This window comes from Patella vulgata, chromosome 6 (assembly GCF_932274485.2).
Source record: "Patella vulgata chromosome 6, xgPatVulg1.2, whole genome shotgun sequence".
NCBI classification, from domain to species: domain Eukaryota; kingdom Metazoa; phylum Mollusca; class Gastropoda; family Patellidae; genus Patella; species Patella vulgata.
Window position 1 is genome coordinate 31874670 of NC_065884.2, and position 18012 is coordinate 31892681.

Here is an 18012-nt window from a genome sequence, read left to right on the forward strand (position 1 = left end):
GACGTAAAAAGAGACACCTGAATTCGATGGAAATAACTCTACTTAAATACAAATAACATGACAAAAATGAAAGTATGGGTGGGGGTGGGGGGTTGATATCAAAATAACAATACAAAATAACCACTAAATGTAATTGTTTTTTGGAATGGTTTATTAAAACTGACGTTATACTTCAATATAAGCACAGTAAATGATAATAATGCTTACATATTGAATGGCATGATGTATTGTACTTTTAAAATTATTTTAATAAGAGTAAAAGACAGTTTCTCGAGCTGTACAATCTTAGCAGCAAATGGTTGTTGGAATTCAAAAGCGCTTTAAATGGATTATTCATTGGCATTGGAAACGAAATTAGCATTGGAAGTGAAATGAAATAGGGTTTAACGCCCACCGTTCTGCTCCGAATGGACTAATGAAGACGGGCATATGAGGGAAATTTTGCCCGGACAGTGGCACTTCGAGCGGCACTACGGCCTACTCTTATATCGAATGCTAACTGTCAAGGGATCTTTTACGTGCACGCCAGTGTATACGCGGGACCTCGGTTTTTCGCCCCACCCGAAAGACAAGACAGCTGTCCTTGTCAGGCCCTCCATCCTGCATCACTGACACGGGGGAACCACGCCGGAAAATCTGGATGAGGTGTGGTGGGGCCCGGAATAAATTTGGTATAATAAAAATATAGGACGCGAATGTTTTAAAAAGTTTGAATCTAAATCAGAAGACAAAAAGGCTCACACATGTTTATGAAAATGAAATGAACAAGGGCAATAGGGTCACCGTTAGAAACAATCACTACGCGTGAACAAAAAATATCCTAAACTTTTTAATAATAAACACTTATACATGTAGATTGTGAAACTGAACTGTTACTGTGTTTCTTTATTTTATAGCCCAGCTATATTTATAGCACAGCTTTCATGAGTTAACAGGTTTAACCAGAGACCGTATCGAATGAAGCGAGCTATAAATGACTTGCAACATTGACACCTGCTCAACATGCTTGTTGTTATTGCACAGAAAACCCACCCCACTTTTTTATATGATTGCTACTAAAACTGGTGTAAACCAGCAAAGGTGTGAAATAACATTGAACATGTCTATTTATTGCACGGTTAAGCTCCACCCAATCTACTAGAGGAAAACAATCTGCTTATTCAACGATCAGAACAAAGGAAGATTTCCCGTCCATGTTACAACTAAAATTACATCTAGATTATTTAAACAGTTTCATAGTGACAGTAATTTCACAAAATACTGACTGATTGTCAGTGTATAATATGGATGTATAATAAGTGATATACAGTTCTTTACAATCCAATTGAACAATTGTATAAATATAGGCAAATATATCAAAGTCAAAAATTAAAAGTAAAACCTTATTATATACTCTTCAAAAAAAGTAAGGGATATTGAAATGCAAACACCTATGCAAGTTGTGATATGATAAATAGTCATGGACACTTGACATGCTTTGAGAGAAAGTTAACAGATGAAGAACTTATCGCCCCAACAGAACCACTGAGCTGCACATGCGAAACGCAATAGCGCCATAAACGTGGGCGGGGTTCGTTGTCAAATTTGACATTTCAAGGAAGGGTTGATGAAAACTGCCGCTTGCTGGTTTATCCTATCCATGTTTGCTTTCATATCGGTTCTGGCATAATATTTACTGTTTATCGTATCTTTGCTTTAGTGTGTTACGTTTAATTTCCCCAATAGAGCATGTCTGGGACATGATCAGGAGACGTGTTCCTCGACGTCAACGTCAACGTCAACCGACAACACTGCAAGAATTGGCTGTGGCACTGCAAGAGGAGTGGGTCAGATTGCCCCAAATCGTGATTGGACGGTTCATTAGGATAATGCCACGACGAATTGCTAAATGTCTGAGGATTGTTGGAGCAATTACTCATTATTAAGACAAAAATCAAAAACCTCCATTTTCACTTTTGACAGTGTATCTCTTTGCGAGTGAAATAGGGCCGCCAGATAAGCCGCTCATGTGAACTGTTTATGTTCATGCGTAGGCCATTGGCCTGTTATTAACATACACTGGTTACCTCTAATAAAAACATCAGTGCATTTCCGCAGTATTGTATTGTTTCTGAATATCCCCTACTTTTTTGAAGAGTATATATAAGACGGCAATTGTTGTTCAGATTAAATATCAACATATATATACTGAGAAAAAATAAGCAAGTACTATTGCCACAATAATAAACGAAGTGTCGATTTTCAGTCCTTCAGTCGGCCGTCTCCGACGCGATCACTACCTTAGTCATCCGATAATTTAGAGAGCCGACTGAAGGATTGAAAATCGACACTTCGTTTATTATTGTGGCAATAGTGCTTGCTTTTTTTCTCAGTATATGTATGTTGATATTTAATCCGAACAACAATTGCCGTCTTATATATATATATATATATATATATATATATATTTAAAGACAGATTTAGCTCTATAATGAGTTGGTTGGTGATTTTTTAACAGTCTCACAGACAAATTGAGTAAGAAATTTTATCGAGATCTTTTAAGGCTTATTTCTCTAAATTATCTGGCTGATGATAGGAATTATCTGATTGGGGATATGATTGCATTGGCTGAAGCGGGATGCCGTCTGGCTGGAACGCAAAATCCTTTGATTGGAGTTGTGGTTCGTCAGCCTGGGGCTTGGATTCATGTGACAGTGGCTCGGATTCCTGTGACAGTGGCTCGGATTCCTTTGACAGTGGCTCAGATTTCTCTGCCTGGTCTTCGGATTTTGATGATGCCGGTTCGTGTGCTTTTGACATGGGTTCGGATTTCTCTGACTTAAGTTTCGATCTATCTAACTGAGCATCCGAATTGTCTGATGGTATTTCACACGTAGTCGCATCTGATAACACTGGGATCACACCCAGTCGTTTTAAGACAGGATCTTCTTCTATTTCATGATATATTCCAACTTTTCCTATTAACCAGAATGTCTCCATTTTACCCTTTCCCTATAATATATCATAGTAATACCTTGATTAAAGCATGGCGTCGGTTATCCTTATGACAAATATTATTTCATCTTTCATGATAATTTCCGATGCATACAATTCTTTTTGTGGATTCAACTACAGTCACACATTTGCAGTGTATGAAGAGTAGCTATCATAGTGTCTGGTTTTGTTTATAAACAGTGACTAAAATTTACACCCCCATAACGTCACAGCCGGCGTATTAATTTTGCAATATCAGGCGAAATGATTTGTTATTAGGGTGTCTGCACCTGCACAGGGGAAATTATTGCAATACTAGGTGCGACGGGAGCTTTCCTTTCCTTTAATTAAGCAGTTCGATTTGGGTAGTTTATTTGTGAATCCCATGCAATGATTCAATGAATTATGACGTTCCTACTTACTTTAATTTCAATTTCACCACGTGGTTTAGTAAAATAAGTTTGGTCATCTTTTATCTTTTCTTCCACTTTTGAACTAATGTGTATTTTTAAGGCTGAAATATAAACATACACGACCAGATGATATTCACTTTGAAAATTTTAACATAATATATCTGCCCGTTTGCATAGTAATAGTAATAACGTGGGGGGAAACATTTTGTACTAAACAAGGTAATACAGAGCTTTCCAAATTTCTGAATTGAATATTAACTACATTTAATAATTTCTACACTGATTTGTATCCACAAATAAACCTATACAACTAGGCGTATGGTTCCCCTTTAATATCGAGAGGGTGGGTAAAATGTGTGGTCATGAAACTATTGTTTACAACTGCCGCATGTTTACATCCTGATCTGTGAAAGATGGCATAATACCGTGCTACTTTAGAATATTTTAGTCAGGCAATGAACCCGTGAAGAATATCTTCAATTACAATATCACAGCATGGCCAACTTATTCTGAATCCTGAGAAGATAAGTCTAGAAAGGAAATTCAGAAACAATCATTGAAAGAAAATTGTATATAACATATTTATACTGTTGACCTTGTCCAGTAGATTCCATTCTTGATGCAGTATTAACTGTATCACCAAACAAACAATATCTAGGCATAGTAGATCCAACAACACCAGCAACCACATAACCGGTATGTAAACCTAGAAAAAAATCGTAGAGGCTTATATAAACCTTTGCCGGTTAGGTTCTTATTATATGCCCCAGTGTTGGGCGACAATATGTATATGTGGAAGTGTCGCCCGATGTGCATAAAGAATTTCAAACCAGTCGCCCAAACTCATCGATTTGTCTACTCGCTTGGCGTATGCGAGCCAATCAACTATCGCGTACGTGCATGCGTCGACTATAAAACTGGATGCGTCTCATTCATTGGGGGAGTTTCAGTTAGCAACTCCCCTAGGTAGGGTAACCTTATCATATACTAACCAGCAAAAAAAGCCCCAAAAACGTCAGTGCGATTTTAAAATCAGACAGTAACTTTAATCAAATCATTCTAGAAAATGACTTACTAAATGGATCAAAACAAATTTTGTGAACAGTATGTTGACACATTAGTGATTAATTCATCACAATTCTAAGACATTACGAGAAGGTATAAGCGGCCTACACACGCTCAAAATTTTTGGCAAAAAAGTTGATGTCAAATTTTTTGACACTTCTCTGTCGCCACTTATTGATGCAATATTCAGTGTACGCCAAACTTTCGCCATGGACGGACCTACAGCCTTGGCCCTTGCACTAGCTTTGGAGCCGGAAAAGGCAAAAAGAGAAATTAATCCTATTTTTCAAATCGCCGTTGGTTGCTTCCTTGTACCTTTACCTGTATTTTTGTAAAAGCGATTCATACGCTTGTGATTTCTTATTTCTGTTGCTGTAATCATCGGTTTTGATTTTCCAAAGTGCGGGGAGCTGTCTGTAGCGATCAATGACCTCCAGTAGGAACTTTGTTTTCTTTTGTTGGGTAGGGTAACCTTATCATATACTAACCAGCAAAAAAAAGCCCCCAAAACGTCAGTACGATTTTAAAATCAGACAGGAACTTTAATCAAATCATTCTAGAAAATGACTTACTAAATGGATCAAAACCAATTTTGTGAACAGTATGTTGACACATTAGTGATTAATTCATCACAATTCTAAGACATTACGAGAAGGTATAAGCGGCCTACACACGCTCAAAATCTTTGGCAAAAAAGTTGATGTCAAATTTTTTGACACTTCTCTGTCGCCACTTATTGATGCAATATTCAGTGTACGCCAAACTTTCGCCATGGACGGACCTACAGCCTTGGCCCTTGCACTAGCTTTGGAGCCGGAAAAGGCAAAAAGAGAAATTAATCCTATTTTTCAAATCGCCGTTGGTTGCTTCCTTGTACCTTTACCTGTATTTTTGTAAAAGCGATTCATACGCTTGTGATTTCTTATTTCTGTTGCTGTAATCATCGGTTTTGATTTTCCAAAGTGCGGGGAGCTGTCTGTAGCGATCAATGACCTCCAGTAGGAACTTTGTTTTCTTTTGTTGAGACATGTTGATGTGCACGGGAAGGCGTCCGGACGGAGAATGAAATGTTGCGCAAAATTTTGACGTGTTGCCACACACGACTCAAAACAGGTTGTACAAACCTCAGTTTGCGCAAAAATAAAAAATCTACTGAATTTGATTTCATCAAAATTTGATTTCAATCTTTTTTAGGCGTCAATATCACCCACAGACGATCAAAAAACCTGTCAAAAAATTTGACGTTAACTTTTTTGTCAAAAGTTTTGAGCGTGTGTAGGCCGCTTTAGAGTCTGTACAGTCTATACATTAGTATTTGTGTCCACCGCGAGTGTCAATAATAGTAGCGCAGCGTCTGTACATGGAGTGGACCGGGAGATTGATGACGTTATTAAGTCTCCTCTGAATTGCATCCCAAAGATGTTCAATCGGGTTTTAAGTCGAGTCTAAGGGCTGGCCAGTGCATAACGTTGACACAGTTCTGCCGTAGAAAGTCCCGAGTAACTCTGGCGGTGTGGGCACGGCGTTGTCATGCTGGAAAACGTTGTTTCGATGACGTGCGACATGTGGTATGGCGTGGGATCCGAGAGCTTCATTTACAGCAGTGCCTCCCCCTAGACCAAGATTTTGGAACACCACAGGATCCACTCTCTGATTCAGACCGATTCCACCCTTAACCATTATGCTTGGACCTCCCCATGAGTCTCGCTCCATGACACATTGATCAGAATAACGCTGGCCACGTCGACGCCATATTCTGGTCCCGCCATCTGCATTTGATACACAATACCGACTCTTATCTGTGAACAGAACAGTTCTCCATCGCCCGTGTCGCCAGTTCTGGTGTTGTTTGACAAAATATAAACGTTCACGTCAATGGTGAGGATCGGTCCACGTGCAGCATGAGTTACATGAAAATCATGGAGAACACATTACCATCTCAGAAGTCCGGTTGCGTTTAAGAGAACATTTCCTGGGTTCAATTCTGTGTTCTGGAAGGAGCCTTATTGCTCAGGTAAAGTTGGAGATATGGTCACAAATATACAATAAACGTTCACGTCGATGGTGAGGATCGGTCCACGGTAAGGTCTACGGCAATGGATGTTCTCTCTGGTGAGACGTCGGCGCACTGTATCGGTATCGGTCTTCCGTGTGTTCACACTGTCTGCCTGTGTGAAGGGATTCTGCATGACTGTGCTGTCGCTCAACATGGCGGTCTTGTCGCTTTGTGATAACCCTTGGTCTACCAGTTCAGGAGCGATCATCCGTGGTGTTGGTGGCCCGAAAGCGTTGCTGAAGCCTGTAGATGGTCCGAACATTGGTCTGAACATTGACCTGGAAGTGATTGGCAACGGCTTGGGCAGTGACCAGCGTCAAGTCTTCCAAGGGGATATTCAGAAACAATACAAAACTGAGGAAATGCACTGCTGTTTTTATTAGAGGTAACCAGTGTACGCTCATGACAGGCCAGTTGCCTACACATGGACATAACAGTTCATATGGGCGGCTTATCTGACGGCCCCATTTCACTCGCAAAGAGATACACTGTCAAAAGTGAAAATGGACGTTTTGGTTTTTTGTCTTAATAATGAATAATTGCTCCACCAATCTTCAGATATTCAGCAATTCATCGTGGCATGCTCCTAATCAACCGTCCAATCACGATTCGGGGCAATTTGACCCACTCCTCTTGCAGTGCCACGTTGACGTTGACGTCGACGAACACGTCTCCCGATCAAATTAAACGTAACACACTAACGTAAAGATACGCTAAACAGTAAATCTTATGCAAGAACCGATAGGAAAGCAAACATGGATAGGATAAACCAGCAAGCGGTAGTTTTTATCAACCCTTCCTTGAAGTGTCAAATTTGACAATGAACCCCTCCCACGTGTATGGCGCTATTGCGTGTCGCATGTGCAGCTCAGTGGTTGTGTTGGGCGATAAGTTCTTCATCTGTGAACATACTCTCAATATCCCCTACTTTTTTTGAAGAGTATATATATACTGAGCGCCATGGAAAACGCATCACTTTTTTTCCCAAATATTTTATTACTAGGTGGTTTTGTATGTATAATATTGTGCAATACTATAAACAGACTTACTGAAAATAACGGAATGAAGCCATTGGAATGTCCCGGGCTGGCATGTCTACACGTGCTATTGCCAGACAGTTCAATTCTCATCAGTCCACTATTGTTAGGTTGGTGAAACGTGTTCGAGTTACTGGATCAATACGTGACCGTCAACGTCCTGGTCCACAACGCGTTACAACCCAGGCTCAAGACCGCTACATCCGGGTCACTCATCTGCATGACAGATTCCGCCCAGCGACTCGAACAGGTGCAGCAGTCGTTGGAAGACAAGGACCAGTAAGTGTCAACACCGAAAGACGTCGTCTAAGAGAAGTAGGACTCCGTGCACGACGACCTTATGTTGGAGCTTTCCTCAGGGATCATCACCGTCAGCGACGTTTGATATGGGCTCAAGGACACCAGACATGGAGAAGAGTAGACTGGCAAAGTGTGCTCTTCAGTGATGAGAGTCGCTTTCATCTTTATCACGCTGATGGCCGTCAACGTGTGTGCAGACGTCTTGGGGAACGTCTTGCAGACTGCTGCGTCTTCGAAACGAATCGATGGGGTGGGGGAAGTGTAATGGTGTGGGGAGGCTTCACATTTCATCACCGGACCGCCCTACACATTTGCAGGGGTTGCGTTAATGCTGTAGCCTACAGTGATGATGTCTTGCAACCAATTGTTGTTCCGATGTTTCGAGCGCACCCACAACTTCAGCACTTCCAACAGGATAATGCACGTCCGCATAACGATAGAACATGTCTGGGATGAGATTGGACGCCGTCTATATCAGAGACCACGGATGCACACCATTGCTGCTTTAAAAGCTGCTCTTGTCCAAGAATGGAACAGTTTGTCCCAGGCCTTCTTTCAAACATTGGTTAATTACATGCGACGTCGCTGCACAGCGTGCGTAAGAGCCCGCGGAGGACACACGCGCTACTGACATCTGTGTCGTACTTTTGGTTTTGACCCCTCTGACTTTGTACCGTTGATTACAGATTAAACATCTATAAGTGTACAAATGTGTTGTTATTGATGTGTTCCCATTTGAATATTGTTCACAATAAGAAGCAAAATAAATAAGATATGTTTACAGGATCATTTTGTTATACGAAAAACTAAGTGATGCGTTTTCCATGGCGCTCAGTATATCTTTTTGTCGCTTCGCAGTGGGGAACACTGAATCCATCCACGTTCTTAACCATATCGGAATTTGGTCATTTGATTCGTCAAGAATTTGGGGATTTCGTTTTTAATGGTGTTCTAGCAGGGTTAGACATTGCGTTCTACTGTCAGACACTGGAGATATAGGCATTGCGGTTTTTTCACTTGATTCGTGAGGAAGAATTCGGTGATTTCGTTTTTAATGGTGTTCTAGTAGTTTAGACATTGCATTCTACTGCCAGACACCGGAGATATAGGCATTGCGGCCTTTTTACTTGAGTCGTGAGGAAGAATTCGGTGATTTCGTTTTAAATTGTAGGTTAACGTGCTGTACATGATCGATGAATCGATTCACCACAGTGGATTAATTAATTCCGTTGTTTGAGAAATAGACTTTGTCGTATAAATTTCATGATTTCTATTTAGTATTTAGTTTAAACATATTTTATTGACAAATATCAAAAGGATTTTGAGCACAAGTTTCAAAAACTTAGAAAAGCCCTTTCCATACATAGAAATGATAGACATTATTTAATACAAACAAGATTGCGAAATAGTATATACAATAATAAATAATTTATAAGTAATATAAGTAAAGTCAGATGAATTATATCGCAAAGTTCTATATAAAATAAGTGAAGAGGTGATAAAGAGAATATAAAATTATATTTAAAACATTGAAAAAGCTAATATCCACCCAAAAAGCTAAAGCTAATAATTTATTCTAAGATGTAACTACTAACAATAACTTTTATTTAAATCGTTTTGAAAGTTTGATATATTTGTGAACTTCAGGGAAAAGGTTTGTATTCATCTCAATTGACAATTCTGAATTGCCGCACAATAGGATATCTATATTTATCACAGAATAACTTGACAATGTATTTAATAGTTCAGCACGAATTACATCATATAAGTGACATTGCAGGAAATAGTGTTCGGCATTTTCTATAAATTTGCCACAAGAACATGTGGGATCATTCACAACGTTTATTTCATACAAATCATTTTGCAACGAACTACACCCGTGCCGTATTCTAGTGTGAATAATATTTTCATGTCTATTACCTTTACAGTAGTAGATTGGCGCTTTATGTATTAAGGAACGTAATTTTTGTTTGTATAGATATTTGAAGGATTTAAGAGTGGTTGATTGCTTTATGAGGTCCTCTAATAATTCCCAATCTCGAATTGTTGTGGGGAAGTACGAAGTTTGGTGTAATGTTGTTCTACAATAAGGATATCTATATTCGCTAATGTTTCTTAAATTGTATTTTTGTGGTGTTTGTTGATAATATTCTAGAATGTCATATAATTATGCTGGGTTTATCTGATTTTTAATTTGAAAAAATGTAGTTAGTCGCTTTTGTGTACGTCTGTCTGACAATTTATTCCATCCGGTTTCAAAATAAAGCGCTTCACGAAAACAAGTTTTAGTTAGTCCAGTCACAATCCTGGCAGCTTCTAGCTGTGCCTTTTCATGTTTTTCGGTATTGGAAACGTTACACCCATCCCACACTTCACATGCGTATTCCAATTTTGGCCTTATGAATATCAAATATACATTATTTAGAGTTTGTCTATTAAAGGTGAATTTTAGTTTACGCAAAATATTTAATAATCTTGAGGTGGACGAGATAATAGTTTCTATATGGATGGTCCATTTGGCGTCATTTGAAAGGGTAATGCCCAAGTGTTTGTGACATTTAACCACTTCAAGTGCTTGATTATCGAATATCAGACTCGGATAATTTTCTGTTTTTTTTGGAGCTAAATAAAATAGCTTTTGTTTTGTTTGGATTAAAGTTTATAAGCCAATTATTCGCCCAAATGTTGAGATTTGTCAGATCGTAGTTTAGGGACTGTTCTATCTCTGAAACTGACTGTTTGCTACACCCAAGTGCCGTGTCGTCTGCAAATAATCTAGCCACATTATGGAGTACATCTTGTACATCATTGATGTAAGTATTTCTGGCAAATCAATCATTTGAGAAATTAAGGACACACGTCACATTTCCAGAACCCATTGTTTGATTTATAATAAAAAATATCAAATCATATCTTGTTCTTCCTCTGCTTCAAGTATCCGAACCCTGTCCTACTATATATATATATATATATATATATATATATATATATATATATATATATATATATATATATATATATATATATGGGTGGACGGACGATGATTCGGCGACAGAACTAGTAGGAGCAACTCGTTAGGAGGAAGCTTAAGGTTACCGAAATTGGTACTTTCGAAAATATCGCCCACAATCATATGCTAATATCACCACATCATATGCAAATACAGGGCAACATCGTTGAATTGTGAGCTTTTTAATTACAATTTATGGTAGATACATAATTTCTTCAGGTATGACATCAAGCAAGTCTTATAAACGATAAATCCCACTGCCATATCCTTAATATAGTCCGATACCTATAATGGTGTTTGTAATTCTTGATGGAACGTTTATACAGCGGAGTTTAACCAAGACTTAAGACATAACTTACCGATTCTAATTCTAAGCTGTGTTTCTGTCTTGTGTGGTATTTTAAATGAAAGAACAGCTTTCAGCAAACTTAAGGCAACATCACACATTTCTTTCACGTGTTTATCACCATTTCTAACTGGTAACCCACTGACTATCATATACGCATCACCAATAGTTTCTACTTTATATACATCAAAAGGTCGTATTGTTTCATCAAATAAACTATACAAAACATTTAATAATTCTATTATCTGAAAAGAAAAAGAAATAATTCTGTTTTGTAAACTCTATCAACGTGCTTTTAAAACGGAGTAAAAAATTTAATTGTCGATTTTATTGTGTCTAACTGTTTTAAAACAAAACGTGGATATCTGTCTATGTTTGAAATCGGCTGATATGTGGTTAACAGCGGGAATTAAACAAAGATAGTGTGTAAATACACCCACACGGCAGCACCGAATCCATTAACATCTGTAGCCTCTCTCGCGTTAACAAGGCCTTCGGAAAATGGGCAATAACTGGGGAACGAAAGGTCGCCCAAGGTTTAATAACGATAGCGTCCTTCCTCACGTAAGCCCAAATTTAAAAATAAAACAATAATAAAAGCTTTAGACTTCATCGGGTTAACATGATATTCGGAAAAGGGGAGGTAATATCGATAGGGATCCTTACTCTCACTACCCTAATACTTCACACCAAATTTGATATAAATTCGATAAAAACTGTAGCTTCTATCGAGTAACAAGGTATTCGGTCGGAGTGTTGAAAATCGATAGGGTTCGTCCTTTCGTGACAACGACTCTTTGCACCCAGTTTGAAAAAAAAAATCTGTTAAAACTGTAGTCTATATTCACCAAAGGGGAGGTAAGTCTGAAACAGAACGAGAGAGTGAGAAATGGGGTTTAACGTCCACTCGACACAAACTAGGTCATTTCGGGATTAACACATGGGTCAATTTTATTTCAATCATTCGCTTGTGCGTAGGGGTCTTTAGCAGTGGGAGGAAACAGGAGGACCCGGAGAAAATCCACGAGGTTGGACAGGCGACCCTATTCCTCGTCACGTACAACCGGGAAATCGAAACCCCGCCATTTGAATAAAACTGTTAACCAGCGGCTGCCAGGCAGGATACGCCCACATTGTCGAGAGATGGATAGAGAACGCGCTAAAAAGAAAGCGATTTTTCCTAAAATCAATGGCCATAATTCAGGAAATTACAATTCGATATGCGCAAATATCGAAAGGAACCGAGATCTTTGTGTTATAAACTTACATTTCAAACTTCAACAAAATCGGATCAAAATTGGGACCTCTATAGGTATACCATATTTTTACGCTATTTGAGAACGAACGGCGGCCATTTTGTCTGTCAGTTTTGGGCCAATTTTCACGAATTTGAACTCAGCCGGCTTTAGGATGTAACGGTGATATAATAATACGTTTTTTTTAAATCGGATAAAAATTATGACCTCTATAGGGTCCACAAGCTAAAAACGCGATTTTTCGTACAATCAGGGGCCATAATTCAGAAAGTTACGATATGCGCGAATATCGAAAGGAACCGAGATCTTTGGGTTATAAACTTACATTTCAAGTTTCAACAAAATCGGATAAAAATTGTGACCTCTATAGGGTCAACAAGCCAAAAACGTGATTTTTCGTACAATCAGGGGCCATAATCCATGAAGTTTCATCCGATACATGCCAATATCGAAAGCAGCCGAGATCTTTTGGGGATAAACCTATATTTCAAGTTTCGTCAAAATCGGATAAGAATTGTGACCTGTAGAGAGCCCACAAACAATTGTGGACGGACGGACAGGGGCGACGGCATAATACGTCCACATGAAAATGTGGGCGTTTAAAAACTGTAGCTACTATTGCGTTAGCAAGGACTATGGCAATTGGGTGGGGCCAAGGGTGGGGGTTGCTAACTCCGGAACTGAGGGCCCCAGAAGGTTGGCGTATAAAAATCTGTCAAAAAAGCAAGCATCTATGCGTTAACAAGAAATCGCGATTTTAGAATGATAAGGGTCGTAACTTCAAAACATAAAATAGGAGTAAGTCGAATATCGATTGGAACAATCTTTTCATGGTTAAAGCTTAAAATCGTTATGAATCATCCTATCAAGATCTGCAGTCATCGCACCCCCCCCCCCGGCTCGTAATAAGGTTTCGCCCCCCCCCCCCTGATAACACTTACCGCCCCCCCCCACCCTCGTTGTTCTGGGCTAGTTACAGTCCTGATCACACCAAATTGGTTAAATTCGACAAAAGACAAAAACACTATCGCGTTAAGAGCAATTGATGACGTCGGAAGAACAGGAGCAACGACTGCATACGCCCAAACTACCGGCGGACTGAAACTTAAATACGAAACCCTACTTCGATATGAACTGGGGTTTAACGTCCTACTTTTCTGCACCAGCAGGGCTAATAAATTGGAACTTAAACGTTTGTGACAACTCTCCAACGAATTACAAACGTCAAGGATTCTTTTATGCTTTTATGTGCACACCAACTTGTACACTGGGCATCTGTTTGAAGCTAGTTACATGCAATTTATTAGTGAATCAATTATAAAGTAATAAACACCATTAAACAAACCTCCATGGGGCTGCTTTCAGCAGCAAGGGATGTGAACCCAACGATATCAGAGAAGTAAATCGTCACAGATTCAAATGATTCCGCTTGGACTACATTGCCCGATTTCAAATCATCAGCAACTTGTCTGAAATAAACAGAATGTCCCATGATCTTAGTACTTAGTACAAAATATGGTAGTTACTATATATATATCAACTAACCCGCAGCACAAAATCTGTATAAAATAAATTGGTTGGTCTTTCCTCACACAACTGCCTGTAAATACATTTAACTTTCATTTTTACTCAGCGATGAAATCGCGATTTTAATAATACACTTACTTGGGAAGCATTCTATACAGTAAAGCATCGGTTTTTCTTTTTTCAGCTTCTAGCTGCAATGTCCTTTCCGTCACTAACTCTTCTAAATTATTGGAGTATTTCTCCATCATTGCTAACATATTGTCCATTACATTAGTTTTTCTACAAAAAAAATATCTTATGAACATGTATCTATTTCATTCAACAGATCAATACGAGCTTTGGAATTCAAAATAGCACGTCGTATAAAACACTGAAAATATCTTTCAAAAAAAGTATTAACCTGCAGCTAAGTACTATGTCCAGCCGATAACGTTCATATTCATATAAGTGAGATAAGTGTAAATAACTTGTCAATAGGTAAAAAAGGAAGACTTTTCGCCCAAGCCATGGAATTCTTTCATCACTACGTCGTGGTAGAAACGGCCTTAGAGAATAAGCAAGTAAAAATTTGCTTGTTGAATGGAGATGATATCGCAGAAGTTTAAATAGCATTGGGTGGGGGCGGGTATATTAAAGTTGTTTCTCGGAAGGGTTATTTGCCACTGAATTTGATTATTTCCCGTATATGAATATGGATGCAACAGACTGCAGGAATACTACTTTTGAATGAGATTTTCCATGTACCAAGTGCATGTGGTAGATAGCACCCGTTACACGTTAGATATATTTTCTGCTTTGCAAACTCTAAAGTACTTTGATACTCGAATTTGCAAGACAACATGTCTGGTATTCTGATTTATATTCCAGAACTGTATTACTGTATTACATATTTCTTGCGTTTATTAATAATACGTTGGGTTTTCTTCGATCCGGTTTTAAGTTCTTACTTTATCATACCACGGTAAGAACTGTTCCTTTTGACCAGTGGAGAGATTTGCCGTCCATATCATTTCGAAGTAGTACCATCAGTACCGTCAGTAATTTGAAATCAAGCACCCGTTGCTAAGGAAACTAGTCTCTTTTCACTGTCTTGAATCGGCGCGTCGCATTAAAATGCATAATGAAAGATTTAGATAAAGAGCTTACAGTTTTTGCTATAATACTTTAAAAATATTTACTGTAATATACTCTTCAAAAAAGTCGGGGATATTCAGATGCAAATACCTATGTAGGTTGTGATATGATAAATAGTCATGGACACTTGACATGCTTTGAGAGTATGTTCACAGATGAAGAACTTATCGCCCCAACAGAACCACTGAGCTGCACATACGACACGCAATAGCGCCATACACGTGGGTAGGGTTCATTGTCAAATTTGACACTTCAAGGAAGGGTTGATGAAAACTGCCGCGTGCTGGTTTATCCCGTCAATCGTCGGCGAAGTGTCAAAAGGGTGTATCTCGGGAAACTAGTCAAATACACTTTTTTGCATTTTTAAAATCTCCCAATTAATATGCACATTTCTGTGTATCTCTACGTATCTCTACTGTTTTGGGCCTTTATTCACAAAAACTTAAACTAAGATACAATCGAAATTTTAAGAAATACTGCAATTCGATTGGCTGACCAGTAAAATCAATTTGCATATATCCAATTTGCATATTGGTCAGCCAATCGAATTGCAGTATTTCTTAAAATTTCGATTGTATCTTAGTTTAAGTTTTCGTGAATAAGGGCCCTGAATTTCTGTGTATCTCTACTGTTCTGAATATCATGTGTCCAAATGGTGTATCTTGATTTGTGGAAATTTTGAAATGCAAAAGGTTCTATTTCTTAATCTTTAGAAATTCTTAGATGCACCCTTTTTACACTTCACCAACGCCATGTTTGCTTTCCTATCGGTTCTTGCATAAGATTTACTGTTTAGCGTGTTACGTTTAATTTGCAATGGGGCGTCTTCAACATGATGAATGTCGACGGGCTATTGGCATGCTTCAAATGGGCTCTACACAGCGAGCAGCAATAATTGGCCGAGGCACTGCAAGAGGAGTGGGTCAAATTGACCCAAATCCTGCTTGGACGGTTCATTAGGAGCATGCCACGACGAATTGCTGAATGTCTGGGGATTGGTGGAGAAATTACTCATTATTAAGACAAAAATCAAAAACCTCCATTTTCACTTTTGACAGTGTATCTCTTTGTGAGTGAAATGGGGCCTTCAGATAAGCCGCCCATATGAACTGTTTATGTTCATGTGTGGGCAATTGGGCTGTTATTAACATACACTGGTTACCTCTAATAAAAACATCATTGCATTTCCGCAATTTTGTATTGTTTCTGTATATCCCCTACTTGAATTAATTTAATCTGAGTGTTTGATCCGATGAACTAGAGAGTTGAGTATGGGCTTGGCATGTGAATAAATGTCTAATAATATTTTGTAGCCAGCAAAAATACCGGCATTAGACAATTTAGATCTTTCATAAAGCATCTTTAATAAATGACGTGTTTGGAAAATACAGGTGAAGATTTGGATTCTGCTGTCTAGATCCAGTTGATAAAGTATTATAAGAAGCCAGTCTATCTCGATTGGCGAAAATACAGTGGATAACGCGATTGATATGTGACGTGTTTGGAAAATACAGGTGAAGATTTGGATTGTGCTGTGTAGATCCAGTTGATAAAGTATTATAAGAAGCCAGTCTATCTCGACTGGCGAAAATACAGTGGATAACGCGATTGATATGTAGATATGTATACACACAAATACTAACCTGAATGGGTTAATACGACTAATCATTTTGTGAATTCTTTTAGCTGTTGGTCTGTGTTCTGGCAGTTCCTCCCAACATGCATGAATTAGTTCTATAACTGAAGATCTAACTAGAAGGTTTTGATCTAAAACATTTTCTATGGATGGTCGTTTTGGTTTAGCTTGGTTTTCTTTAGCTACTTGGTATACAATGTCTAAAAAGTAACAAATCATTTACTAATCTACAGAATATTCGTTAAAACGTAAAACCTGGGCGTCGTTGTAATGCGAAATACCTTTGATAAAGTAATGAAATATCTATGGGATCAAACGTCTTATTTTTTTTCTGCACCCATCAAAATTATAAAGACCGACACACGCCATGCAGTGTGCTATGAGGGAATTTTGCTCGGGCTTGCTCTTAATTTTTGTCTCAATCGAACAATTCAGACACTTTCCCGTGCCAGGCCACCCGTACTCTCAAAGTCAAGGGGAATCTGGAATAAACAATCACGAGGAACATGGGACCTTCTTGTTAGTGAGCGAGTTCCATACTCGCCAAGACACAATCCACGATGTAAAGTCACGTTTAATAACCTTGCAGGCATCTCTCTAAGTTCTGGAATCAGATCAGGTCACATCAATATATCCAGGCCAGTTCATCACGTATTTCGAATCAGTAACCGTTGTAGCGTTATGATTCGCTTTCAGGAAACACATTAAAATGAAAAAAAGTACGATTACCATTATTTTTTTTTTAGTTTCTTTTCTACTAGTTATTTTCTCTACATTCTTTTATAAGAAAGACAAAAATATTGTCTATACCTTTAGCAGGCATTTGAACGTCTTCGGCATAGGGCCCGTTTTTACAAAGTATTTCCTTAAGTATGATAGCTAACGCATAGATGTCACCTTCTTGAGTTCTTTCACGGCGATTACCTTCTAATCTTTTTCTTAACAGCTCCGGTGCTGTCCAAAATAAGGCTGAAATAAACAACAGTTTTATAGTAATACTAATTAATACAAATCTTAATGAAATTTGGAATATCTGCCGTGTGTGGAAAAGCATTCTGGTTTTGGGAAATGGTACCCTGTACTAAATAACACTTTTAGGCTTAATTATAATCAAATAAGTAATGAATTAACCAGCTTGAGTGAGAACAATGAACATTAGCATATATAGAGTAAATACATGTAGGCCATACACGAATAACGAATCATACATAACCAAACCAACTAGAAACACAGAAAATTTGCAAATGAGGAAAAAGAAC

At 38.4% G+C, this 18012-nt stretch overlaps 1 protein-coding gene across 1 annotated transcript in view; it reads right to left on the minus strand.

Moving 5' to 3' along the window:
• Positions 1 to 2454: 2454 nt before the first annotated feature.
• Positions 2455 to 18012, minus strand: part of LOC126825377 (atrial natriuretic peptide receptor 2) — a 41006-nt gene continuing 25448 nt past the window's right edge. The window contains exons 8-15 of the mRNA XM_050554979.2: positions 17564 to 17722; positions 16761 to 16953; positions 14122 to 14262; positions 13802 to 13925; positions 11214 to 11445; positions 3982 to 4092; positions 3396 to 3487; positions 2455 to 2991 (exon numbers count right to left, since the gene is read on the minus strand). Of these exons, the coding sequence (XP_050410936.1) occupies positions 2545 to 2991; positions 3396 to 3487; positions 3982 to 4092; positions 11214 to 11445; positions 13802 to 13925; positions 14122 to 14262; positions 16761 to 16953; positions 17564 to 17722 (1499 nt within the window). The 3' untranslated portion in view covers positions 2455 to 2544. The remainder of the gene's footprint in view (positions 2992 to 3395; positions 3488 to 3981; positions 4093 to 11213; positions 11446 to 13801; positions 13926 to 14121; positions 14263 to 16760; positions 16954 to 17563; positions 17723 to 18012) is intronic.